The sequence below is a fragment of the Pempheris klunzingeri genome, chromosome 10, assembly GCF_042242105.1.
Source record: "Pempheris klunzingeri isolate RE-2024b chromosome 10, fPemKlu1.hap1, whole genome shotgun sequence".
NCBI classification, from domain to species: domain Eukaryota; kingdom Metazoa; phylum Chordata; class Actinopteri; order Acropomatiformes; family Pempheridae; genus Pempheris; species Pempheris klunzingeri.
Genome location: NC_092021.1, coordinates 26,647,021 through 26,674,536, shown reverse-complemented (window position 1 = coordinate 26,674,536; position 27,516 = coordinate 26,647,021). Strand labels below are relative to the sequence as shown.

The 27,516-nt window shown below is 43.9% G+C and overlaps 2 protein-coding genes across 2 annotated transcripts; one reads left to right on the top strand and one right to left on the bottom strand.

Moving 5' to 3' along the window:
• Positions 1–248: 248 nt before the first annotated feature.
• LOC139208024 (olfactory receptor 52L1-like) lies at positions 249–1,211 on the bottom strand. Its single transcript, XM_070837564.1, has one exon. It carries the CDS (start codon positions 1,209–1,211, stop codon positions 249–251), a length of 963 nt encoding a protein of 320 aa, XP_070693665.1.
• A 3,174-nt stretch (positions 1,212–4,385) lies between these two features.
• Positions 4,386–14,189, top strand: LOC139208023 (uncharacterized protein KIAA2012 homolog). The gene is made up of 20 exons (XM_070837563.1): positions 4,386–4,496; positions 4,593–4,718; positions 4,908–5,232; positions 5,486–5,625; positions 6,559–6,758; positions 7,055–7,236; positions 7,382–7,558; positions 8,513–8,632; positions 8,708–8,782; positions 9,387–9,451; positions 9,583–9,646; positions 9,719–9,902; positions 10,486–10,626; positions 10,717–10,900; positions 10,995–11,112; positions 11,683–12,050; positions 12,139–12,341; positions 12,628–12,800; positions 13,496–13,715; positions 13,891–14,189. The coding sequence occupies exons 1-20, from the start codon at positions 4,386–4,388 to the stop codon at positions 14,063–14,065; spliced, it is 3,351 nt and encodes a 1,116-aa protein (XP_070693664.1). The 3' UTR covers positions 14,066–14,189.
• The last annotated feature ends 13,327 nt before the right edge of the window (positions 14,190–27,516 follow it).

Genomic DNA, 27,516 nt, shown 5'->3' with positions numbered 1-27,516 from the left:
CCTGAGAAAAGTCTTTTAGAAATCCTTCACACACAGTCATCTGTTTTTTAATTAATGATGATAATTATGATCCTAAGGTGATTTTATACTCAAACAAGTCAATAATGTGACACAAAACATTATTGATTTAGCAATGATTTCCTTGCGTCCACAGCAACAGTCTGTTTTACATGACGATGGTCTGCTGTACAGAAATTATTTTCATTGTCTATATATTATGATTGTGTAGCTTTATATTAATAAAGAACTCAAATAACCTGAGTGGAAATGTATTGTTCCAACGTTTTTAATGTCAGCAAATTTTTACAAGCATGTTGAATTTTTGACAGTTTGAGGCCGTACATGACTGGATTCTGAAGAGGCTGAATGATCACTACATACATAGACAAGAAAACACACAGCGGATATGGAACAGAGAACATGTCAAACCTCTGAGTGATCATGCTGTAAAAACAGGCAAAGACAAAGCTGACGAGGGAAATGAAATGTGGAGTGCAGGTGTCGAACGCCTTCATCCTGGTCTCTTTGGAGCCTTTCAAACACACAGACAAAATCTTTACATATGTGAATGAAATGTAACTGACAGGAGCAGCAACGGTGAAAATAAGGCCGAACACCAGATCATGAATAAGCGACACAGTTCTGTCGGGAGAACAAGAAAGTTCGACTACAAGGTGGTGTGCACAGAACACTTTGTGGATAATCCTCCTGCAACGCTTCAGATGGATAGTGAAGGACAGTAAAACTCCAACTTCTATAAAAGAAACTATCCAGATAACAAGGATGACATTTTGTACTGTTCTTTTGGTTATCATGACATTATAATGTAAAGGCTTACAAATACATACATATCTGTCATAAGCCATTATTGTCAAAGTGCCAAATTCAACAGCCACATATGTGTGAATATTAAATATCTGAAGGAAGCAGGAAAAGGTGGAAATTTCATGAGTCTCTGATAAGATCTGTGACATCAAGCAGGGCAGCATGGACGTGCTGCCGTATATTTCATTCACAAACAAACTACACAGGAAGAGATACATGGGCTCGTGCAGATTTCTGTCCATATAAATAATGACAATAAGAACAGTGTTGGCAAAAAGAACTGATATGTAAAACAGCATTGCCAGAGTGAAGTACAGGTACTTTAAAGGCCCCAGGTTACCGTACATTGCAAACACAAATGACACAATCTCTGATGAGTTTTCCATCGGCCCAGTTACAGCACAACAAATACATCTGGTGATTTGTCTTTTGAGGTTGTGTGACTGCAGTAAATGTAAAGTAAAATAATGTTAAACTCAAAATATTTCAAGGGTCAGTGGAGAAAATTATTCAAATGTAGTTACTGAATGTCCCAGAACAAGATGAGCAGCTCAGACAACAGATGAATTTATGCTTAAAGAACAGAATTGTAGAAAAGTTGTTTTACCAGTAAACATGACGTATGTAGAAGCTGTTGTCCTTAGAAACCTCCGTTTAAAAGAGCCGAACAGACGGCAGAGCCCTTTTGTTTCTCAGACTGTTGAACTGTAGAATTAGAGTTTGGGTTTGTGATCCTGTTACCAGATTAAATGTAAAAGTGAGAGATTAAACTGACGCCCTGCAGCCACTCATGTCTGATGTAACACATATGTTTGCACTATTTGCTTGTTCTCTGGTTAAATGTTATATTTTCTTATTTATGTTAACAATATTCAGAAGAATATTCTGATAAGTTCTGATTGTGGCTTTGGATGAACCATCCTGTCATATTCCAGTCATATCACAGGTTAAACTCACTAAACAGTCTGAGAGATGGACAGAACCTTCAGTTGCTATAACCTCCTCCCCCCCACTGAGGCAAACTGAGGCAGATTTCAAAACTTTATACTGATGTTCTTCCAGGCAAGATGCATAAACATTATAAACTCCAGAGAGACACAATCACACACACGTACAGACAAACAACACATTAAAGTTTCCACACACAGAGGAGTGTGTACGCAGCGTTTGTTCATGGATCTCTGTGCAGCGTCATCCATCACAGCGAGATCACTGCTGTGACTCACTCCTTGTTTTTTGCACCACAAAGTCATGGTAACGTAAGTAATTCACTTTTTATATATATATGTATATATTTATTGCACATTTCAAGAGCAGACATGTCACATAGTGCTTCACCAGATACATTTACAAACAGACAAACACAAAATATAATATATAAAAAACTACACAAAAGCGGCCTTTTAAAAAAATGGGGCCTGGTTAGATAAAATACACAACATGCACTGTAGAAAACAGTTAACACTACAATATTTATTAGAATAGAGTTTATTGCCATTTGATCGAGTAAGACAGGTACAAAAGAATTCTTGTGCGAGTCTCTGAGTCAATTTAGTAACAAGACAAAACAAAAGGTGCAGAACAAAAGTAAAAGCAGTGATGAAAGTCTACATACAAATATACATTATAAGAATAATATTAATAATAATGACAGTTTACCTTAAAGTACTGGGAAATATTATACTGAGTGGAAAAGGTAATGCTGATTTACATTCATGTAGCTCTGACCTGTAATGTTAATGAGTCTCAGAGTCTCAGAAATACAATGAACACTATAAAAAACACAAATACAATTACTATTATGAACAAACATCTACTGTTGACTCAAAATGTGAACCAGAGTCCAGGAAGAAGAAGCAAAGCAGAATTTATTAACGAATCGATATTAGAAGTGAAGATGCAGGAGGTGAGGAGCAGCCTGCACAGCTGATCCCACTCCTGTAATCAAAGCACAGCAGAGACAGAGAGGAAGAAGCTCCTGACCAAGACGGACAGAGAGCCGAGGCAGAGGAGGAGACGTCTGCTGAGTCTGACCATAAGAAGAGGAAGACCGGTGATGAAGTGACCAGGAGACCAGAGTGGATGAACACAGAACAGGCAGAGGTGTAGGTTTGAAGGTCTGCCTCCATGATTGGCCACCAGAACTGCTGCCAGAGTTTGGTTAAGTCCAGTCCAGTCCTGGTGCACCAGGAGGACTTGGCCTACTGGAGAACCTGGCAGTTATTGATTATGGAGACCGTCTTACTGGCAACAAAGGGGTCTGGATCAGTACCATGTGGTGGTGACCGAGCATCAGGCTTGATGCGTCAGGATCCTGGATGCCCACCTGGTTTGTCAGGAGTAAAGAAGAGCAGGAGGCTGTACCAGGCCAGGTGAAGGCTGAAGTGCGACGGGGTAAGCTTTCTTACTGGATTCGTTAGGTGGATGATCTGGTGGATCAAGGTTGGTTTCTTCTTAAACAGACAGGAGAGTCTGTGGGCCGGAGGTGAGCAGAGTCTGGAGCAGAATGAGCTCTGAGCTAAATCCTTCTTTATTATTTATTATTATTATTTATTACCTCAGTCAACACCTTCGTTATGAGGTTATGGTCTCAATCACTAGTTTCAAGTCTTCCTCAATACAGCAGGACGTTCCTTTAGTAAAGTGTCTCATCTTTAGCAAAGTCATGGTGCTGCTAACGGAACGTGTGTGTGTGTGTGTGTTTCTGTGTGTGTGTGTGTGTGTGTGTGTTTTTCTGTTTCTGTTTCCGTGGCTGCAGTGAAATACACTGGAACACACAGTACTGACTCTGGCGGCCCGGCAACAGGGACTGAACACACACTCCCAGCAGGTACGTCCAGTGCTTTAATGCTGATTTCTGCTATAAAACATGACACAGATCCAGAGGACACTTACTGTACTCTTCTTAGGAACATTTTCAGAGCTCTACTCCTAAAATGTTGGTGCGATTTGCTCTCTGCCGTGATTTATTGTTGCTTTAAAGGAAACAATGTCTGACATAATTAACTCTGCTCCATGATGTCTTTATACTTTGGCTCTGGTGCCAATAACTGTCTCATTTTCTATGTTAAACTTTATTATTAGGTTATTTGTTATCACAGTGCATGAGGCTTGGAAATGTCTGGTTTGGTGATCTAAGTGGGGAAAGGCTGTTGAAGTTTCTTTCTCTTTTTTTTGCCTTTTTATGGATAATATAATAATTATTTAAGGGTTTAAGTGATCAATGAAATCACTGTTTAAAATAAAAGATATTACATCAGTCAGTGACTTCACAGGAGAGATCGAATGATTCTGAGCACGCCCTTCGATACACAACGATAGTATCTGGATACAAGACACACGGACTGGGGGAGGGCTGCTCATAGAAAGAGAACCAGTTCACAACAGTTCACACCTTTACAGGTAATAACAATAAAACCAACACAGACACAGTGAGAGAGAGAAAACTCCACACAAGCCTGAAGCTAATCACTGATTATCACATTACCAAGTCAGCGCTGCCGTGTTTATGTTGGAACAGCCTGAATGAGCCCGGTCCTCTTCCAGGATGAAGTGACACCATGCAGGACTTGTCTCTGTCCCTGCTGAGTCGAGGATGTGGTCGATTCATCTCATCCAACGGAAACACGGGGAGACACGATGGACGACTGGACGTGTGCTTCACTCCGCAGGTCCTCACAAAGGCTACTGACACCAGAGACCGATGATGTGTTTGCTGCTGGTTTACTGTGTTTGTGTCTGAACTAAAGCTTCATATAATACAACAGGATTACTACCTCTGGAGGTCCCAGGACTCCCTCCTGCGACTGTCCGACAGCAGCCGTCTGGAGGCAGAGTCGACCCTCCCAAAGACCTACAGCACCCGTAGGGGGGCACTTCTGCTGTACTCCCAGGTGTGTGTGTGTGTGTGTGTGTGTGTGTGTGTGTGTGTGTGTGTGTGTGAATGATGTAACACATGTTTATAGTTTCTGCTGTCTGATGCTGTATTTTGTGAAACAGAAGAATAATCTGATGCTGATGTGAAATCAGATGAAGCTCAGAAACCAATAGGTTGATTTTTGTCCACCATCTTCTGTCTCCAGGACTTGGTTACTATGGAAACCAGTTGTCACTCAGAGACCAGAGAAAGGAAGCAGCGAGTTGTTCGGCGGCACACTCGACAGGTGGAGCCTCAGCTGAGCACCCTCAAGGAGCTGACGGCAGCCATTTTAGGCTACTGCAACAGCCAGTTCACCAGTTCACCCAGCTCCAGACTCGCTCCACCTTTCTTTCCTCCTCTTCATCATCCCACTCCTCCTCCTCCTCCCATCCGCGCCACACGACAGCAGCCCAGTCCAGCTCTGCCTGCACAGTTGAATCCTCAGAGGCTTCCTGCAGAAACAACGACTCAGCAGCAGGAGCATGAAGGTAAAAACAGACACTAGTTGGCCCTTGAGATCCTGAAATTTGATTTGGATGAAATCTATTTCTGTGAAGCCGTTCATGTCACAGTCCCACCACTCATGACTCAGACAGAAGGAGCACATTTCTGCTCATTCTCTTTATCATTTGCTCACAAATTCTCTGGCTTCCGCTGCACATCAACTTATGCATGAAACTCTGACTTGAGTGGCCTCCAAGTCCAAGTGTGGTTGGATCCTAAGACGAAGCTTCTCTGCAGATAAAGAGGCGGATCAGGGCATCAGGCTGGATCTGTTCCTCCACATACCCTGTACCTCCAGGACTCCAACCCCACAGGCGGAGCCTCCGCCCTGGGTACACCATGCAGGACGGACCCCTGAAGAACCAGATGAGACTCAGGTGACATGACGTCTAAAGATGTTTATTAAAGCTCCTTTATCTGTAAAGAGGCTTAATTTACTGGTCAAATGTCTTTCCTACCAACTACAGACTGACGTAGACACTCATCTGCACCGCACTGATGGTTCCCAGCATGCTGACACAAACCACCACCGTGCAGGACAGGAGCTCCATCACCCAAACATGACCTGTGCCTGTGATGACCCAAGCTTTTCCATCCAAGACAGAGAAAGGTCATCAAGTGGGCTCAGACGTGGGAAGACAGGTGAGAGCGTATGGACTGTAGAACAAACTGGTGTCCTTAGTTACTGCAAAGTTGTAAATATAATGAAATGCAAATGTACTCACCTTCCTCCTCAGTATATCAGGTGCAAACTGTGTTTTCCTGGCTGTTCTCTGGTCAGACGATGAGGAGCAAACACCAAACCAAACTCCTCTGCAGTGTATGTTGTTAACCTTGACGCTCTGGTTGCCTTCAGGCCTCCTCCCCCCTCTGCCGGTGGGATGTTCAGTCGGTCATGAGCCCTGCTGGGAGGAGACAGAGCGGGTAAGGCAGCGGCTTCAAGCACATTACAATATCAGTTTTACTACTTACCACCAGACTTACACACCAGTTTGACCAGCTAATTACTGTTTCCCTTCATTTTATCTGCTGGAGTTCTGAACACATGTCATAATCTAAAAAGAGGAGTGTGACGTCTTTTATCCTTATTGGAATCCAGAATCCTCAGTTTTACAAGTTAAAGGAACTGCAAATATTTGACTTATATTTGAAAACTAATTGCAGGTCCGACATCACTCCCTCATTGGCTTTCAGTAAAATCCAGTCAAACTTCTCCTAGTCCCATGTAAGGCCTGGTCTTTGCATATGTGACAGGTTTGTTGAGTGAAATGCTCATTTTCCTCATGTTGTTATCACATTAACTGTTTCAGCTGACATGGGGGGGCCCCGGCACCGATGAAGACCACACACTGCGCCTGCCTCCGATAGCAGGGAGTCATGCTTTGACCCCCAGCCGGGCCACACAGCCTCACACCCAACAGGACGCCCGGCCAAAGGCAGAAAGAACTGGACTCCAGTCCCAAGACAACGTGCAAAGACTCCATCAGCAGCGTCTGTTTGTTCCTCTGCTGTTTCCTGGGAAGGACGGTAACCTTGAAAAGACCATAAGTGTCCTCATGAAGTCTAAAACACAGAGACCAGCAAAAGTCATGAACTTCAATCAATCAGAGCTCCAACATCAGGGGAAACGTTTTGACATTTTGAAGTTCAATTCATCACTTTAAATCATCAACATCTGTATTATCTATATAGTTTGGTCCTTTCTCACTAGTCATAAAATGTTACTAACTAGGGCTGAACTCCCTCCGTATTTACTATAAACTATAGTGCACAGCATTATTTTTCAATATGTATTATATATTCCAGCTCTTCCTCTTGTCTTTCAGGAGAGATGTGTGGGAAGCAAAGCAGAGGAGGAGAAAAAAGTGAGACACAATACTTTAAAAAAGAGACAGTAAGAGGAGGAGGAGGAGAAGGAGGAGGAGGAGGAGGAGGAGGAAGGCTACCCTCTGAGAAAGGCTCCCTGATTCTGCTGGAGCCTGGAGGAGGTACAGCACACAGACTTCACAAGTTGGTATTTAGATGCAAAATAATAAATTCAGTCTGATGCACTGAATCTAATTCTGCTTCTGTGGAGCTTCAAACCACCTGGAGGATATTTTCTTCTTCCCTGATCCTGTGTCCTCTCCGTAGAGCCTCCTCCTCCAGCAGGAGCGCTGGGTTGTGTTGCGGGTCGGAAAGGCCCGGGCAGGCAGAGCTCTCTGGCCTTCTTACAGAACCGACTGCCGGACCTCCAGGATCCCTGTGAGTCCAGTCAAAGTGATGCTAACAGAGGCGTGGTGAGGGGCGTCCTACCCCTGGAGCTGAGAGGTAACTAATGCCATTCATTAATAAAGTACACAGGTCACTCCTGTCTCTTTAAGGCCCCCCTCCTTTGAGCAGGCCCCGCCCAACAACCTCCGGATCAGCTCTGCCGTCTCCGAAGGGGAAACATATTAGCTTAGCATCATGCTAACACCAGTTCCACAGACTAACCTGCCAAATAAACAGCCAAACAAAGTGAAAGACCAACATCGGCACAATTTGCATGTTTTGCTCGTACCTTCGACATCTTATGACCAGAGCAGCTTTAGCCACATAGCAATGGCTGACAACCACTTGGATTCAGGTTTTCAGCAGGAGGACGGTGTTTAGGAGAAGGACACATGTTCATGATGAGACATGAAAAAGTGCATTTTGTCCACTAAATGTTGAAAACGTCACTCTGCAAGTCTTCAGGTCGGAGGTCACGGTGTTACACTTTCATTTGTGGTATCTGATGTGTGTATGTATGTGTGTGTGTCTTCTCTGTGAATGTTTAGGTAAGAGAGTCAGAGAGGATGCATGGTATGTGTTAACATGTGAGGTCAGGGTGCTGCAGGATGACTTCCCAAGAGTGATAGTAACATATAAGGATGTGGTGACTTCCCAAGAGAGACAATTTCTATACATCCCTCCATATTAGGGCAAGACCTCTTTGGGCCTTGCTACTGAGGGAAACCATATGGTGAGGTCAGCGTTCCTAAAGGTATAAAAGATGAGATTCAGAGAAGCTCGGGGAAGACGTTAATTTGGCTAGGGGATACTCTGTCTGTAAGAGACAAATAATTGGGTTACGTCTTCCCAGGCTTCCATGGAGCCTGTTAGACAACTGATCTTTTTGTAATAAACCTATTTTTATGCAACAAGTCGTCAGCGGACGTTTTCCTCTCATCATCTGCACATCATCGGCATCAGAGAAGTCACAACACATTCACCCCTCAAACAGCTGTTGTGTATTGTCAGACTTGCAGAACAAACCTGTCGGCAGCCTTCTTCTGGGCCCTGATGGGGAGATCGTTCAGCTGTCACTGTATGAGAACCACCGGGACTCGGCTCACACTGATGGTGACACACAGGGCGAAGGTATCCTCACTGTTTGTCTAAAACATCAGAGCAGGGTAAAGACTCGCTGTGGTTTTCAGTAACTCCGTCTCTCAGCCCTCCAGGTTTTATCTACACAAGGACAGAAGTTACCCTGGATCATTGTGCTGCAGCCTGAACCTGCACATACAGGTGTGCACACACACACACACACACACACACATTCATGTGGTCATTTGTAGAGTCAGGAGGGGGAACGGCAGGCAACACTCTTCTTCTTCTCTCTAAGTCAGCGTGGGTCTAACAAGTCCTCTGATGAATGAGTCTGCTTGTATTTCATTCTCCTCACTGCTCTGTCCACCACCAGCACAGCAAACACACACACGACTTTGAACCTGCTTTTTTAAGGTTTAGATGTCATGAAATTGGACTTAAATTTGCTCGTGTTAGACATAATGTAAGAATTCCTTTCTATAAGTCGTGGGTGTTTGCTTGGTATTAGTCTCCCTTTGCAACATCAGTTGTGTTTATACTGTAGCACCATGACGTTAACAGTTTTATGGTCTCGTCTTCATTCTCAGAGACAAAAGACACATAAAGGTGTCATTTTGCTCGTCGCTGTCAAGAGCCTCTTTACCACTTTGTTCCTCACCATTATGAACAGTTCAGGAAGAGTCTGTTAAGAACTGGAGAAGTTGGAAAGCTGCCTCCAGGGTGAGCCGAGACTCACCGCTTGGATTTCCTTTCCTTAGACTTCTGTTCCTTGTTCTGACCACTGGTTGTTGATTGTGTGCAGATGGAGAGGAGCTGCTCCCAGATGTTCCTGCGGGTGACAGCCAGCTCCGTCAGTCCTCACACAAGGTGACGACTGTTTAAAGGTTTAAAGGTCCAGCTCAGCACAAAGGCTGGGTGAAAGAATCCAACATTTGATTTTACTATTTAGACACTGGACGTCTTTTGTGTTTAATTTTGTAATTCTGATCTTCATCCAGCGTCTAGACCTTCAGAGGCCGACAGAGACCAACACACCCTCCCCCAGCAGCCACACAGACCCAGGTAACCACACCTGCTGCTCATTCGATCATAATGTGAACAAATTTCAGCAAAACCTTTTGTTTGTCGTTCCAGTGGATGTGACCAAGGAAAACACAAAGAGAGCAGAGGCGGAAACATGGAGGAGACCAAAGAAGGGCGCTAAAAGTGTTAGGATGCCTCCACTGAGGGAGCGGGTGGGGAGGGAGGAGCCAGGAGGAGGCAACACTGGGCCAGAGGAGGAGGACGAGGAGGAAGAGGAAGAGCTGGGTCACACAGGGTTGGTGTCAGCCACGTTTAACTGGATGTCTTCATATGTAGGAATCTAAGAGTTCTGAGCCTTTCTACTTCTTTTGCACCAATGAGGATCATTTCATTTTTGTCTTTAACTATAGATCCTACATGCTTCAGTCCTGTTTCATAAAATCAATCACCATTCTTGCAATTTAAGTGTGATTAAACACCCCAGCGAGCAGCAGAGGACCAGCAGAGTCAGTGGGAGCTTTCTCTGTCTCTGCCCACATCCCTCAGACCTGCATGGAAAGTTTCATTAAATCTATTTAATTCCTATTTGACCACTTTGTGTCCAGCAGCCAAACACGAGGCCGGACTCCTCCAGCATCACATCTTTCTGCCCGTTTCTTCTGCAGGATTTCTGAGCGCTCAAGGTCTTAAATTTCCATCTTTCTGGTCTTGATAGATTCCATCATGCAAAGTGTGTTACCCTGCTGTTACATCAGACTGTGGACGGTGAAGATGCCTCTCTATGTGCATCAGTCTTCATCATCTGCATCAGTCCCTCATGTTTTAGATGTTGCACATCAACAGGATCACAGCTGATGGTGTGAAACATGTTTGTCCAGAGAGAATCTGCAGGTTAAAGAAGACGAGTCAATCAGCCAGCAGAGCATCAACCCAAATGAAGAACAAACAGAGGGCACTGTGGATCCAAGCAGGACGAGGACGAAGAGGAGGGACACGGAGGGAGCTGCAGAAAGCTCAGGGTGAAGCAGGAATACTCACAAGATTAAAACATGACAGACACTTCGGTTTAGAAACAGACTCACACATGGCCATGTCCTCCATCTGTTCAGGGACATGACAGCAGTGAAAAGTGCAGAATCAGATGGACAGAAGGCATTAGGCATGAAGAAGGAGGGAAGACAGCAGAGACAAAAGACAGTAAGTGATGCTCAATCAAAAAGGAGCCAGAAACAAGCGGTGAGGAGCAGCAGAGGAGCAGCAGAGACTCTGGAGCAGTCTGCTCTGCCGGCTGTGGTGAGTTTTAACCAATTTACAGCTGACTGAAGCCAGACTGAGCTGCATCTGTCTAAAGCAGGTTCAGGTTTACCATTATTTCATTGTCCTCCAGAAAAAGAGAATGACAGACAGAGGAGGAGAGCGAGGAGAGGGGTCGAGGCAGAGGAAGTCTGCTGGGAGGAGGACGAGGAGGACGAGAGGAAGGCAGCAACACAAAGAGTTAGCTGTTGGTGAGACGCTGCAAACATTCAGGACCTAAAATCTGCCATCAAACATTCAGTTAGATGGTGAAAGCAGAAACATCTAAACATCTACAACACACAGAAATGTATGACCCAGATGTAAAACATGGTGCATCGGAGTAAATCTGGGGTTGATGCAAAGCAAGTCTAGAAGGAAAGTTTTATCTTTCAGTTGGGTATCAGACCAAAACACCTGCTGCATGTGTTATATAGCACGTACACACCAATATAACTACTTTAAAATGACAAATCAGCATATCTGCAGCTTAGCTTTACGTCACAAAAGTACAAAGGAACTTGAAAACTCTTCTGTACAAACAGAGAGGACGCAGAACAAGAAGCAGCAGACTCCCAAAGCTCAGCTCAGCACTGTCAGAGGGAACTAATTAACTCACCAGAGTCCCACAGTGTTTTGTCATCTGTGCTGAAGCTCTGACTAAAAAAGATAAAGGCTAAAGCCATTTTATTGTCATCATCCCTAATTTGAAGATTTATGGGTGAAAAGACGTCTCTGCAGCCTCTTATATTGTTTTCTTTGCTTTTCTTCTGTTATTGGAGAACCCGAGGAACCTCTGGAGAAAGAGGAGGTGGACGTCACCCAGGAAATGGAAGAAGAGGCCCATCGAAAATCTACTGAAAGCTCCTCTGCAACACTAAGACACACCAAGAAAACCAACCCCCCCCCAGAGGCAGACGCAGACCGTCGTCCCACCAGTGCTGATGTTCACAGCAGCGGCTCACTCGGCTCCACTGGTGCAGCGTCTCAGCCCGACCAGAGGAGCTCCAGGAGGTCTGTCGCCTCCTCGTGTGAGGGGGCAGCACCGGCCAGCGCCGCGGGCCTGTCGCCATCCCGCGGCCGCCTGTCGTCATGCTCGGCCGTTATGGTACCGGAGGAGCAGCTGATGCTGAACCCAGTAAAGCCAGAGGTTGGTGGGAAGCACACACACATCATACACAGTCGATTTTAGTTGTGAATATTGTGTGTGTGTGTGTGTGTGTGTGTGTGTGTTTTAGGCCTCCAGGTCCAGACAGAATGAGGATGAGGAGGCCGCAGCTCTGCGTCTGGCCCAGCGAGCGGAGAGACGGAGGCAGGAGGTGGAGAGGAAGAGGAGGGAGCGGGAGGAAGAGGAGAGGAAGCAGCGGGAGAGGGAGCAGACGGAGGACAGGATGAAGAGCGAGCTGGACGAGGAGAGGAAGAGGAGAGCTGAGGAGCACAGGTCCCGCTTTGTCTTTAACGTTATAAAGATGAAGAAAGGTCCACAGACAGCCTTTAGTACAGAGATCACATTGGTGCGATCAAAACTACGTCGACAGCACATTTATTTTCTCAGGATATTATTATTGAAACCAATAAATATTCCACATTCACTAAAACTTCATCTGAAACCTAATTTGCAGGAAACCACAAATAAAGCAACTATATTCTGTTTGTATCTTCTAAAAAGTGCCAAACTAAACTAGCGCTGCAGCACACAAACACTAACGCTCTGTCTGCATCTCCAGACTGAAGAGGCTGGCGGAGGAGGAGGAGAGGAGGAGGCGCGACGAAGAGGAGCAGGAGCGAGCGAGACGGGAGGAGGCGCAGAGGGAAAGGGAGAGGAGGAGGCAGGAGGAGAGGAGGCGGCAGATGGAGAGATTCCAGAGGATGAGAGAGGAAGAGGAACAGAGGAGGAGAGGTGAGAGAGGAAGAGGAGTGTTGAGGAAGAGGAGGAGGAGAGCAGGAAGTACAGTTTATGTGAGTGCTGCTTTATACTTCTACACACTTCAGAGGGAAGTGTTGTACTTTTACTACATTTGTCCGGCAGCTTTAGTTACCAGATACTTTACAAATTCAGATTTTGAATCAAACTTTTTTCATACAAAACTCATGGAGGGTTTTTAGAATTTGTTTTGTTGGAACTACCCAAATGTATTCGAGGAGTGGATTCACAGAGAGAGTGATGGTGAAAGGTTTTTAAAAGACCGTTAATGATATAATAGTCTAACAATCACAGGAGACACTTTTCTGCTTGCAATACTTTTGCTTTGGATACTTTGAGTACATTTTCCAGATTATACTCACTACTTCTTGAATTACATTTCCTCTGCAGGACCTTTACTTCACATGTATTTTTGCAGCACTTTTATTTTATTAAAGGATGGGAATACTTCCTCCACAACAGATGGCAACCAAACACAGTGTGTTCAATATTAAATTATATTATGAAATCCATAATGATATACTGTGAATAAATGCTTAAGATAAGTGTAATCTCTGGTTCGTTGGCTAGTTGGCTAGTTTAAAGTGTTAGCTGCACTTTTAATTTCACCACAACAACGTATTAACTTGCGCCTGTTCTTATTTAACGTGCTCATGTTTTGTACCTTCCAGCTGAACTGGAGCTCCTGCGTCGGGAGGAGGAGAGGAGGCGGGAGGAGGAGACCAGGAGGATACAGGAGATGGATGAGGGTGAGAGGGTGGAGTACCTTGGTAAGAAGCAGCAGGAGGAAGAGGAGAGGAGGAACAAAGAGGAGGAGCGAGTGAGGAGAGAAGAGGAGGAGGCCTTGCAGGCTGCAGAGGAGGGCAGGCTGCAGGCGGCGTCATTGGCCAGGTGTGTGTGTGTGTGTGTGTGTGTGTGTGTGTGAGTGTGTTAGAAATCCATATACATTCAGATGTTACATCCCTCTGATTTACATTTCTGGAGGAGGAACAATGATATCTGCAATTAGTTCAAATAAATCGGGAATAAACAGACAACTCCCTCTGTCTCTCCGTCCTCCCTGCAGACAGGCGGCGCTGCTGCAGCAGCATTTGGCCTTTAAACGGGGTCTCGTGTTGGAGGCTGGAGGTCTGGAGAAAACTCAGGGTATCTCCAGACCCTGGATCTACTCTTATTTCACTTTGTTACAGCTACTTGGATTAAATCCTGCTGAAGCTGAGACTAAGACCCCTGACCTTTAACCTCCAGTGTGACCTGTGACGAGCACCTCCACGTCCACACTGTGCTCCTCATCTGTGGCTAAAACACCTTCTCCAGAGTCCATTTGTTGAAATTTCCACCTACTTTTACTGGATTCTTTCCCCCTTCGTTTCCATAACAGCCGATATCCTGAGCTAAGATTGAATTAGTAACATGCATTTATTTAATTAAATAGAATTTTACATAATTTCCCATTTGTTATAATTTCATCAATATTAAAACCTAATAATAAAAGACATTCAGAGAATGTGTCTTTGTGTGTTTCCCCCCTTAGCTCCTGCAGTAACAGCAATAATATATGATCAGTATGAAGAGTGAGGACTAAAGACGTGCACAAGGTGAGGCTAAAGTTAACCGATCACTGCTCCGTCTGCACCTCCGATCTGTAACAGCCTTTGCTTTTCCAAATGTTTGTGTGATCTGATGTTTCAATCGTTGATATAACTGATGCACTCTCCTTTATATGCATGTTGAGAGTAGCAGAGAACGTCGAAATCGAGCATTAAAAGCACAAACTGGTGCATAAACATTCACTACAACACAGTAAATGAAGTGTCTGGCTCTCAAAATCTCACTTGACTTGTGTTCCCTGGGCCCAAGACTGCTGTCACGGTGCCCTTTTTTCAGATTAGAACAACAGTCTCTCAAAGTGGGGAGCGAATATGATAAAACTACTGCTTTTCAGCTGTGAAATATAACATTGCAGTATCCCGACCCACTATGCAGACTGGGCGCTCCTAAACCCAGCCCAGAATCAGATAATTAGACCACAGCACCCGGCCATTCATTCACCAGGTCTGATCCCTTTACAAATCAGAACTAATCAGAACTACTTCTGTGTTGCAAGTCGCAAATATAATCAACAATTATTAGATAAAAATCAAATAAAATTGCCTGATTCACCTGAGTTGCAGCATTGATAAAAAAACACCTTAAAGCTTTCCAACAAATACACAAAGATAGCACAAATAAATCCAATATTTACTAATCTAACTTTAACTACAATTTGCATGTTGAAAATACACTGTAAAACCTGATGAGTTAGTTCAACTCAAACCATTTGAGGACACTGATTGCCTTAAATCGTTCAAGTTTATTAACTCATCAGTAATGATTTGATTTGAGAACAGGTAACTTGAGTATTTATTGTTACAACAACTTGAGTAAATCAAGTTACGAGTACTTGAATCTATTAGGTACTGTGCACTCATAAGCTGTGCTTGTCTAAACTTATTTGAAATGTGTTTAATGAACTTATTGGAATGACATTATGCTAACTTAAATGTACCTTCTTGCTACAAATATTACAGGCTAAGTTGTATTTACTCATTAAAACCAGAATGTAAAAATTAGATGTAATGAAAACAAATAACTTCAAACTTGATGTGAGTAATCAATTTATTTGAGGAAACTGATTGCCTTAAACCATGTAAGTTGCTTTAACAAAATATAGACAACCATCCAAATACAGGGTAGATACATACACACAAGATAAAGTGCATAATGCTGTGAAAGTACTACTTTAACTCTGCCGGGTGGCCGTTGGTAGCCGTTGGTAGCTGTTTTGGCTACACCAGTGATCAGCTGATCGCTCTGAAACCTGCTGGCATCTTGACCACGAGATCTTCACAAATTCCAGAAGAACTGCAGTCCTGCTCATGTTACTATCAAGGAGCTCATCTGCAGCCCGGACACTGAACTGTCTGCTGTTGGTCTTCGTCCTCGTTGCCTGCCACGGGAGTTTTCACATGTTGTCGTGGTGACTGTTTACATTCCTCCTTCTGCCAACCCGACTTTGGCGTGTGACGTCATCCACTCCGCCACAGCCCGGGTACAGACTCTACACCTGAGGGCACTCACTGCTATCTCTGTCTTCAACCATGTCACCATGGCAACGGAACTGCCCAACTTCATCCAGTACGGGAACTGTTCCACCAGAGAGGAGAGGACCCTGGACCCTGGACTCACCTGATTATTATTATTATTATTATATAGTACAGCTCCTCACTCTGAGTGTACATGTTGTTATATATTATTGTTGGTAGTAGTGGTATTATTTGTATCATTATTATTATTATTACTTTCGTGTTTGAAGTTTATTCCTATTCTTTTGGAGCTGTGTGTAACAAAAAGCAATTCCCCCCTGGGGATTATTAAAGTAATTCTGATTCTGATAATGGTGACTGTAATGTAACATCAAGCTGTCTGAACCAAGTGATCCAAGCTTTAGTTTGGCCATATCTTGTATATTGTCCAAGTAATATAATAATAATAATAATAATAATAATTTGGTCAAAACAAAGCATCCAGATTAGCTCTCCACAGGTGCACAGAAATCTCTCGTGGCTTCCTGTAGAGAGCAGATTACAATCCAGTCTACTGATCTCCTTAAAATGACAAGAAACCAACTCTGGACTCACCTGGTGCAATAATTTACCTCTGTGTAATAATTTGTAATAATAATTTTTATACATACTTTTATATATTTATATTTTTACTTTGTGTTTGAAGTTTATTCTTATTCTTTTGGAGCTGTGTGTAACAAAAAGCAATTTCCCCCTGGGGATTATTAAAGGTCATCTTGCTCCCTACCCACTATCCTCTTTGTAGTGTAATTTCTGTTTTGGGATCCTAATAATGATAAAGTCTTGTTTTTGAACTTTAAATGACGATTCTTCTTTGTTTTGGGCTGTTTAAGTTTGACTTTGTGTAGTTTAGATTGTTCAGCTATGAGCCAGTGAATGAGCATGTCCATGTAAACAATCTGTATAACACACATCTATCGTTAAATAAAGATTTCTTCCTCCACAAACATTATTAGCTGTGTCTGTTATTTCTGACAAATATCACTGTCAATATACAGTATATCAATATCAATGATCAAATATCATTCTGATATTTATACATTTATAATATTTATAAAGCCAAACTCGAGGCTTCAAAATGGCGGTCGACAAGCTAACGGGTGACGTCATGGTGGCCACGTCCACTTCTTACACTTCGCTTGACGGCGCCCCTACAAACTTTCTTGTGGTACATTTCACATCTCACAGAGATGTTTGAAATTCGGTCGGTACGTTTATCTTGTCCAGACCTAAAGAAAGTCTCTCGGTGCCACGACCTGAACTCAACAGCAAGTCGGCCATTTTGAATTTAGTGTGAAATTTTAGTCTCACAACGGGCTCCGTGCTCGTGTGGTAAAACTTTGAAGTGCTACATGATCCCTTAGTGTACATGTTGTTATACATTATTATTATTATTATTATATAATACATCTCACTCTGAGTGTGCATGTTGTTATGTTATTATTAGTAGTGGTGGTATTATTTGTATCATTATTATTATTATTATTATTATTATTATTATTATTATTATTATCATTATTATTACTTTCGTGTTTGAAGTTTATTCTTATTCTTTTGGAGCTGTGTGTAACAAAAAGCAATTTCCCCCTGGGGATTATTAAAGTAATTCTGATTCTGATTAATTCTGCTTTGTTCAACACTTTGACACTTTTATCTTTGTACCAATCAAATGTGAGAACAGTTCTCATACTTTCATTCTAAGTTTTTAACAGTGTGCAAGTATATTTGATTTCCAGTGTAATTTTTTAATAATACAACAGTTAAGCCAATTTACACATGAAACCCTTCGTAGAAAACCAGTGTTTGATCACACTATGATATGAACAGTAAGACAACAGTCTGAAGGATGATGAATAATGTTCTACAGAAATACAACGATACAGATACAATTTATCTATTTGTATTTTATTCCAATTATTGTTCATATTGTCTATGTGGGAGAAACCGGCGCACCCGGAGAAAACCCGTTACTGTGTGTGTGTGTGTGTGTGTGTGTGTGTGTGTGTGTGTGTGTGTGTGTGTTAGTCCAGCCTCTGGACCTTGTACTTGCGCCGGTGTTTTGGCGTCATAGCTTTCTTGAAGAGCCTCCAAACTGAGATGTGCTCCTCCTGGATGTTCTCAGGAGCGTTGACCCATTCCATGACCTCTGCGTTCTCCAGTGGGGAGGTCGTTGCAGTCAGCTCGCACATCATCTCCATTTCCCTCTCCAGTGCCTGATAGGCTTCCTGCTGAGTCTTCAGCTGGGAGGCCAGATCGAGTTCAGCACTGGTCTTCTCCTCCAGCTGCTTCTTGACCTCCTTCAGCTCCTCAGCACTCAGTCTGGAGACCTCCTGCTGAGTCTGCAGACTTGAGGCCAGCTCAAGTTCTGCGCTGGTCTTCTCCTCCAGTTGATCAGCAGTCAGTCTGCAGACCTCCTGCTGAGTCTTCAGCTGGGAGGCCAGATCGAGTTCAGCACTGGTCTTCTCCTCCAGCTGCTTCTTGACCTCCTTCAGCTCCTCAGCACTCAGTCTGGAGACCTCCTGCTGAGTCTGCAGACTTGAGGCCAGCTCAAGTTCTGCGCTGGTCTTCTCCTCCAGTTGATCAGCAGTCAGTCTGCAGACCTCCTGCTGAGTCTTCAGCTGGGAGGCCAGATCGAGTTCTGCACTGGTCTTCTCCTCCAGCTGCTTCTTGACCTCCTTCAGCTCCTCAGCACTCAGTCTGGAGACCTCCTGCTGAGTCTGCAGACTTGAGGCCAGCTCAAGTTCTGCGCTGGTCTTCTCCTCCAGTTGATCAGCAGTCAGTCTGGAGACCTCCTGCTGAGTCTTCAGCTGGGAGGCCAGATCGAGTTCGGCGCTGGTCTTCTCCTCCAGCTGCTTCTTGACCTCCTTCAGCTCCTCAGCACTCAGTCTGGAGACCTCCTGCTGAGTCTGCAGACTTGAGGCCAGCTCAGGTTCTGCGCTGGTCTTCTCCTCCAGTTGATCAGCAGTCAGTCTGCAGACCTCCTGCTGAGTCTTCAGCTGGGAGGCCAGATCGAGTTCGACACTGGTCTTCTTCTCCAGCTGCTTCTTGACCTCCTCGAACTGCTCAATAGTTTGTCTGCAGACCTCCTGCTGAGTCTTCAGCTGGGAGGCCAGCTCGAGTTCTGCACTGGTCTTCTTCTCCAGCTGCTTCTTGACCTCCTCGAACTGCTCGATAGTTTGTCTGGAGACCTCCTGCTGAGTCTTCAGCTGGGAGGCCAGTTTGAGTTCAGCACTGGTCTTCTCCTCCAGCTGTTTCTTGACCTCCTTCAGCTCCTCAGCACTCAGTCTGGAGACCTCCTGCTGAGTCTGCAGACTTGAGGCCAGCTCAAGTTCTGCGCTGGTCTTCTCCTCCAGTTGATCAGCAGTCAGTCTGCAGACCTCCTGCTGAGTCTTTAGCTGGGAGGCCAGCTCGAGTTCGGCGCTGGTCTTTCCTTCCAGCTGCTTCTTCACCTCCTTCAGCTCCTCAGCAGTCAGTCTGCAGACCTCCTGCTGAGTCTTCAGCTGGGAGGCCAGCTCGAGTTCGACACTGGTCTTCTTCTCCAGCTGCTTCTTGACCTCCTCGAACTGCTCAATAGTTTGTCTGCAGACCTTCTGCTGAGTCTTCAGCTGGGAGGCCAGCTCGAGTTCTGCACTGGTCTTCTTCTCCAGCTGCTTCTTGACCTCCTCGAACTGCTCAATAGTTTGTCTGCAGACCTCCTGATGAGTCTTCAGCTGGGAGGCCAGATCGAGTTCGGCACTGGTGTTCTTCTCCAGCTGCTTCTTGACCTCCTTGAACTGCTCAATAGTTTGTCTGCAGACCTCCTGCTGAGTCTTCAGCTGGGAGGCCAGCTCGAGTTCTGCACTGGTCTTCTTCTCCAGCTGCTTCTTGACCTCCTCGAACTGCTCAATAGTTTGTCTGGAGACCTCCTGCTGAGTCTTCAGCTGGGAGGCCAGATCGAGTTCAGCACTGGTCTTCTCCTCCAGCTGCTTCTTGACCTCCTTCAGCTCCTCAGCACTCAGTCTGGAGACCTCCTGCTGAGTCTGCAGACTTGAGGCCAGCTCAAGTTCTGCGCTGGTCTTCTCCTCCAGTTGATCAGCAGTAAGTCTGCAGACCTCCTGCTGAGTCTTCAGCTGGGAGGCCAGCTCGAGTTCGGCACTGGTCTTTTCTTCCAGCTGCCTCTTCACCTCCTTCAGCTCCTCAGCAGTCAGTCTGGAGACCTCCTGCTGAGTCTTTAGCTGGGAGGCCAGCTCGAGTTCGGCACTGGTCTTCTCCTCCAGCTGCTTCCTGACCTCCTCAAACTGCTCGATAGTTTGTCTGGAGACCTCCTGCTGAGTCTTCAGCTGGGAGGCCAGTTTGAGTTCAGCACTGGTCTTCTCCTCCAGCTGCTTCTTGACCTCCTTCAGCTCCTCAGCACTCAGTCTGGAGACCTCCTGCTGAGTCTGCAGACTTGAGGCCAGCTCAAGTTCTGCGCTGGTCTTCTCCTCCAGTTGATCAGCAGTCAGTCTGCAGACCTCCTGCTGAGTCTTCAGCTGGGAGGCCAGCTCGAGTTCGGCGCTGGTCTTCTCTTCCAGCTGCTTCTTCACCTCCTTCAGCTCCTCAGCAGTCAGTCTGCAGACCTCCTGCTGAGTCTTCAGCTGGGAGGCCAGTTCAAGTTCGGCACTGGTCTTCTCCTCCAGCTGCCTCTTGACCTCCTCAAACTGCTCATCAGTCTGTGTGCTGACCTCCTGCTGAGTCTGTAGACTAGAAGCAGGCTTGAGTTCGGAGCTGGTCTTCTCATCCAGCTGCTTCTTTACATCGACGTCTTTCTGACTTTCCGGCTGCCCCCTCTTGTCATTTTGAGGAGGATGCCTCAGTGGCTTGTTTTCAGTCAGCCGCCACGGCCGGGTGCGAATGGGATGGATTTCTTCCACTGATGTTCTCTGTGGACAAACTGTCTTGTCGTTTTGAGGAGGATGCCTCAGTGGCTTGTTTTCAGTCAGCCGCCACGGCCGGGTGCGAATGGGATGGATTTCTTCCACTGATGTTCTCTGTGGACAAACTGTCTTGTCGTTTTGAGGAGGATGCCTCAGTGGCTTGTTTTCATTCAGCCGCCATGGCCGGGTGCGAATGGGATGGATTTCTTCCACTGATGTTCTCTGTGGACAAACTGTCTTGTCGTTTTGAGGAGGATGCCTCAGTGGCTTGTTTTCATTCAGCCGCCATGGCCGGGTGCGAATGGGATGGATTTCTTCCACTGATGTTCTCTGTAGACAAACTGTCTTGTCGTTTTGAGGCGGCTGCCTCAGCGGCTCGTGTTGAGGCGGCTGCCTCAGCGGCTCGTGTTGAGGCGGCTGCCTCAGTGGCCATTTCTGATGCGGCTGCCTCAGCGGCTCGTATTCAGTCATCCGGCACGGCCGGGTGCAAATGGGATCGGTGATTTCTTCCATTGATGTTCTCTGTAGACTAACTGTCTTGAATGTAATGTACTTGAAGTACTCGCTGAAATCGCTAACCAAAATCGCTATCTAAACTCGCTAACCAAAATCGCTAACCCAAATCGCTATCTAAAATCGCTCTCCAAAATCGCTGTGTGTATCTGATATCTGTGATGATCGCTGTGTACCTGTGAGTGTGAAACTGGTGAGTTTCAAACTTGTACCTTATATATACTCAAACTGAGGGTCAACATTCTAAATGCCTTTGATGTGTCATCAAAGCATTTTAGAATGTTGATGCGTCAGAACCATCTAGAATGTTGACGTGTCATCATATTTATTTACAAGTTTGAACAAAATGGCCGCCCCAACATCAGACCACGCCCCCACAGGAAGTGCTCAAGGATTTGAAGCCAATTTTATATAGTGACCAGAGGCGTCTGTAAATCAGCCTATAAATGTTTTGGAGCGTCGCAACCTGTGAAATGACTTGTTTGACCATCAGACTTTGATCCAGTCAACAGCATCACTGAATTTTATTATTTGAATTATGCCACAACTGCTTTATATGTTAACTTATTTTATAAAACCATAAAGGTTCCAGTTTGAATGTTTTTGGACCCTCTCTGCTCTGACAGATGTGATGCTCTGAATGAACAGCAGGTGGCAGCAGACGCGCATGTCCCCATAAGTCTGTTCCTCCAACACAATTCATATGTTCACAGGTAGAAGTAACTTATTTGAAATGTGTTTAATGAACTTATTGGAATGACATTATGCTAACTTAAATGTACCTTCCTGCCACAAATATTACAGGCTAAGTTGTATTTACTCATTAAAACCAGAATGGAAAAATTAGATGTAATGAAAACAAATAACTAACTAATGAACTTCAAACTTGATGTGAGTACTGTATTTGAGGAAACTGATTGCCTTAAACCATGTAAGTTGCTTTAACAAAATATAGACAACCATCTGGCACAACTACTTTAACAATTTATTTACTTGAGCTCTGAAAGCACATTATTGAATACATAACATGTCTACAGCTCAAACCGTTTATTCCTCTCCACTTACTTACTGTTCATTTGAATTTTCTTCACCCTCCTCCACATTATGTGTCTGATCTACAGATCAATCATATTAAACAAAAAAACTGAAAAAGGAAACCAGCCATGCCATTTTACTCACAAGCTTCATTGGTAAATATTCTGGACACTGAGGATTAATAAGTATTGTCTCTGTCAGGCAGTATAATGCCTATTTATTTTCATTTACTTACAGGACTCAAAAATAAAATAATCATAATCATGTAAATTTGCAGCAAAAATGTTGATTTAATGCCAGGGGGTCTTTCTGTAGCTATAGATGTGCTTGATCTGAAAAAAAAAATTCAATTGATGTTTTGATACATCTGTGCACCTTTGAGTTAGTGTCCATAATTTAATACTGTGAAGCTTGTGAATAAAATGTCATACACATTTATATGCTGACAAAAAAAAAATAAGCCTCATAATAACAAACTGAAATAAATGTTTTCCCTTTGTGGTAAAAGTGTGAAGACCTAAACAATGCAGAAATGCACTGTATTAAAAACTATGAAGTCAAAGTAGAAGTCTTCTGTGCCTGTTTGAACACATAACAATCAGAACTGCCCTGAAGGTATTTGTACTTGTTTACCTGTTAACAACTTATTCAAGCTCATTTCTCAGGTCTGTAACTTTGGGATGAGTTGTTTCCTTCCATCATCACAATTTAAAAGGACTACCTGGATGAACTCAAAGAAGCCGCTTAGCTTCTCAGGGTAGCTCAAGTGAAGAGCACACATCAGCCCGAACAAAAGTGAATCAGTCCAAGATCTGTGAGACATTACAACCTGATCCTTAAGGATGATTGCCACATGGTGAGTCTCAAAGGGAACTCCTGCAGGCACCTCATCTTCGTTCACCACTGCCACCAGAGCCACCGCTCCCTCCTGGGGTGCCTCCAACTCATCCTGAAAATTCAATTCAATTTTTCAATTCAATTTATTTGTATAGCCCAATATCACAACAGAGTGTCTCACAGTGCTTTACAAAGTTCACTGAAATAACCACAAAGCAAATATATGTTAAGTGTGTGTGAGTGTTATTGTACATGTAGCTTAAAAGGCTAATGATGAAAAAGAAAACTTTATTATTACATCTCTTCTAGATATGTACATGCTAATAGAAGCAATATCAAAAAGGACAAATGTGTCAGCTTAAGAGAGAAATGCTGCTTTACAATTCTATGTACTGTTTAGTATAATTATTACCTTGATTTGTCCAATGGAAGGGGGGTTCGAAAAAGCTTTAGTCTGGGTCTTGTTACCAATGTTTAGCCTACAATATCTAATAAAATGATCAGTTTACAGATAAGATGTCTCCTTTTTAACTGCTTCAGGACATAATCAAGGCCACCCTTGTGTTTTCTAATCTTCATGTTTATTAATGGTTTTTCTTCTCCTCGCACAAAAGATACTGCGCTAGTATGGGAGAAAGACAATACAAAAATACCTTGCAAGTTTTGAAGACCGGTGAAGGATCCTCCTTTAGGTACAACGGTAGGCCAGCCAGGGCTGCTGTTCCAGCTGCAGTGACGTCACTGTTATCCTGTTGCAAAAACACAATGCACAGTGTGATGTTTGCATCCGCTGTACACAATCACCATTCTTTCACCACGATGCATATTTTTACCTGCTCCTCATACGCCCTCAGAACCGCTTCCATTTTTTTCACCAGAACCTCCAGTTCTCCTCTTTTCATTGAGCTTCAGCAGCTGAGGTGTATATTTGTCAAGTGCAGCATAGAAGGAGAATGGCAGATTTTGATTTGTGATCCTGAGGAATTCACTGTAGAGCTGCATGGAAAGCAAAATCACACAACATTTTCAGAAAATGAACATATATTTAACATTAAACAGTCCTACAATGATGACTTTGGCTGCATGTATGTCTTATAAACACTTTACTCATCTTAAGCCATCTTTCTTTTAGTACAGCAATGGGAGGGTGCAAAGGTGCGCTGCATATGTTGATGGATGAGAATCATGTCTCTTTCTGCTGATGTGATCTTGAACTGGTCCACCATCTCAAGCCTCTGGCTCTCCAGTTTGTCTTTAGTTTCTCCATACGGATAACTGACCTAAAGAACATGACACAGAAAACTTCTGTAAAATAATGTGAATTATTTTGTGTCAAAGTCAGCCTCAGTAGCCCGACTCTAGTTTTACATCTTCCAGGTCATGTTTTACATCTGACTGATGAACAAAAGCAACAACTGTCTCAGTGTGGAGAAAAAACACGGTTCAAAGCTCCAAATCGTAACTTAGCTAGCGATAGCATGTAACTTAGCTAGCGATAGCATGTAACTTAGCTAGCGATAGCATGTAACTTAGCTAGTAGTGATAGCATGTAACTTAGCTAGCGATAGCATGTAACTTAGCTAGCGATAGCATGTAACTTAGCTAGCGATAGCATGTAACTTAGCTAGCGATAGCATGTAACTTAGCTAGCGATAACTTTAGCCTTTTAATATTCTGTATTCTATTTTTTCTATAACTAATTTGAAACCACTAAAGCACGAATAGCAACTCGGTGGCTCGAGCACTTAGCAAGATTCAAAATTCGACATTCAAACATCCAGTAATTTAAATAACAACAACAGCGTTACCTTACCGACTGACCGGACTGACTCAGCAAACCGTTACTCCAGCGGCACAGAGAGCAGAGCGGAGAGTCTCCAGAGCGGAGGGTCTCCAGGGCGGAGGGTCTCCAGAGCGGAGGGTCTCCAGAGCGGAGGGTCTCCAGAGCAGAGGGTCTCCAGGGCGGAGGGTCTCCAGAGCGGAGGGTCTCCAGGGCGGAGGGTCTCCAGAGCAGAGGGTCTCCAGGGCGGAGGGTCTCCAGGGCAGAGGGTCTCCAGGGCAGAGGGTCTCCAGGGCGGAGGGTCTTCAGAGCGGAGGGTCTCCAGGGCGGAGGGTCTCCAGGGCGGAGGGTCTCCAGAGCGGAGGGTCTCCAGGGCGGAGGGTCTCCAGAGCGGAGGGTCTCCAGGGCGGAGGGTCTCCAGGGCGGAGGGTCTCCAGGGCGGAGCTCAACGGTGACACAGGTAGGAGCAGGTGTGTGTCTCTCCTCGCAGGGTGCAAACACAGCGAGCTGAAGTGATGTGTTCAATGACAATAAGACAAACTAGCTGCCTTCAATTGTTCAAAAATAAATGGGAGATTCTCCTCCATCCATCCAGAACAGTATAAGCACTAAGAACTCTTGGATGAAACGTTTTCAAGAGCCTAAACCACAAAGTCCAAGTTTCAACTCCCTTTGGATAATTAATTTTAGGTTGGCAATGACAAGTCAAGATATTAAATTTACTTTATTATAAGACAAAGAAAAACACAATTGAAAACCAGTGGCGGGCCATTCATTTTACACCTGGGCCTTCAGTGGCGTCCTACCTGAATCAAACCACCTCTTAATACCATCATTATGACGTCACGGCTATAGAAACCATCAATGTTATACAGAAAGGCAGTAGAACAGGACGCTGCATCACAGACAGGTGTCTCATGTTATGAGAATGAATGACATCACTAAAGCAAGAAACCCAATTAAAAGAATTCAACAAGTCTCCAAACTCTCTAACCACCGACTCGGCTCCAAACACAGAGTCGTTCAGTTGCCAACACCAGACGTTCTCAGCAACACAATCTGCATATAACTGCCATAGGGCATTAAGTCAACTTAAAGAAAATTAGTAGATGAAACTCACTAGAATTACAATGCCATTACTTAAAGTGTTCCACAAATGTAAGTGCACTCAATTCAGTGTTAAATTACATTAATGCAAATGAGTGACCTAAACTTTTTCTTACATTTAAGTTATGTTAACTTATTTCTTTTATTAAGATGTGCTGTTAGGTTTTACAGTGTAACCAGCCCGTCTACATATGGTGAATAACCAAACTGTGTATTATTTACATTATCTATTAATATTAGTAGCAAACCATAGAAATCAAATACCTTCACTGTGTGATAAAGTTGTAATGTTTTTAATGTCACCATTTTTTTAAAAGCATGTCTGATTTTTGACAACTTGAGACCATAAATCATTGGATTTACAAGAGGTTGGATGATCAGTGCATACATTGACAAAACAGCACGCAGCCCAAATGGGATCAACACAGTTCATCACACAGTTGTAGAAAGTACACATTTTCCATTTTATCTTGCTGAAGTTACCGTGAACAAGACATTTTGGATTATATAATTCAATGGGTCGTAAAATTATCGTCAGGACTAAGTTTAGACCATTATGCCAAACTTATTCAACTGGTTACTGAGTAAACATCACAGTTTTTCTGATTAGAGTCACGGGATAGTGAACTTGGGATTCAGAACATTCAGAACAGAACAATAATTGACTCGACCCTTGAGGTACACCATAGTTAATATGGGAAAAAGAATGAGACACAGTTATTAACACAGACACAAACTTCCTATTTGACAAATAAGATGAGAACCAGTCCAATGCAGCACCAGAAATGCCCACCCAGAGCCCCAGTCTATCTAAACGAATGTCATTTAAATAAAAGATAGTATTGTTTTCCATAGCGGCAAGAAACTGCTTTTTTTCATGGCTCTTGGAGATAAGGGGCAGTTGTGAAATCTGGCAATGATTATCGAGGAGGGTGGGATCAAGCCCAGTATTTCTTTTTAGAACTGGTTGATCACAGGCCGTTTTAAAATGAATTGGGACAAAACTGGTAAACAGCAAACTAAAATAAATCTCTGCAAAAGTTACAGGGTGTGGAAGTTTAATCATGAGCACTTCAAAGGAAGGAAAATCATCACAAGCTACTGGGTTACATTTGAAAAGATTCTTATGGACAGTAACAAGGCTACCACCATGACCACAGTCCCCAGGTTGGTTAACACAGTCATAATTTGGAGGGCACGATTCAATGAGCTGACGTGGTCACCACGTCGTCACCAGGATTCAGTTTAAAACATAGAATTCAAATCTGCAGAAGAAATAAAATAATTTAAAATAAATGTGTTTTTGAGGGGCATCTTACATGACGAAGAGCCATTTTAAGTTAAAACTGGAGCTGAAGATGAAGACAAACTTTCCACAGTTCTTAAGAGTATTAAAAGGATGG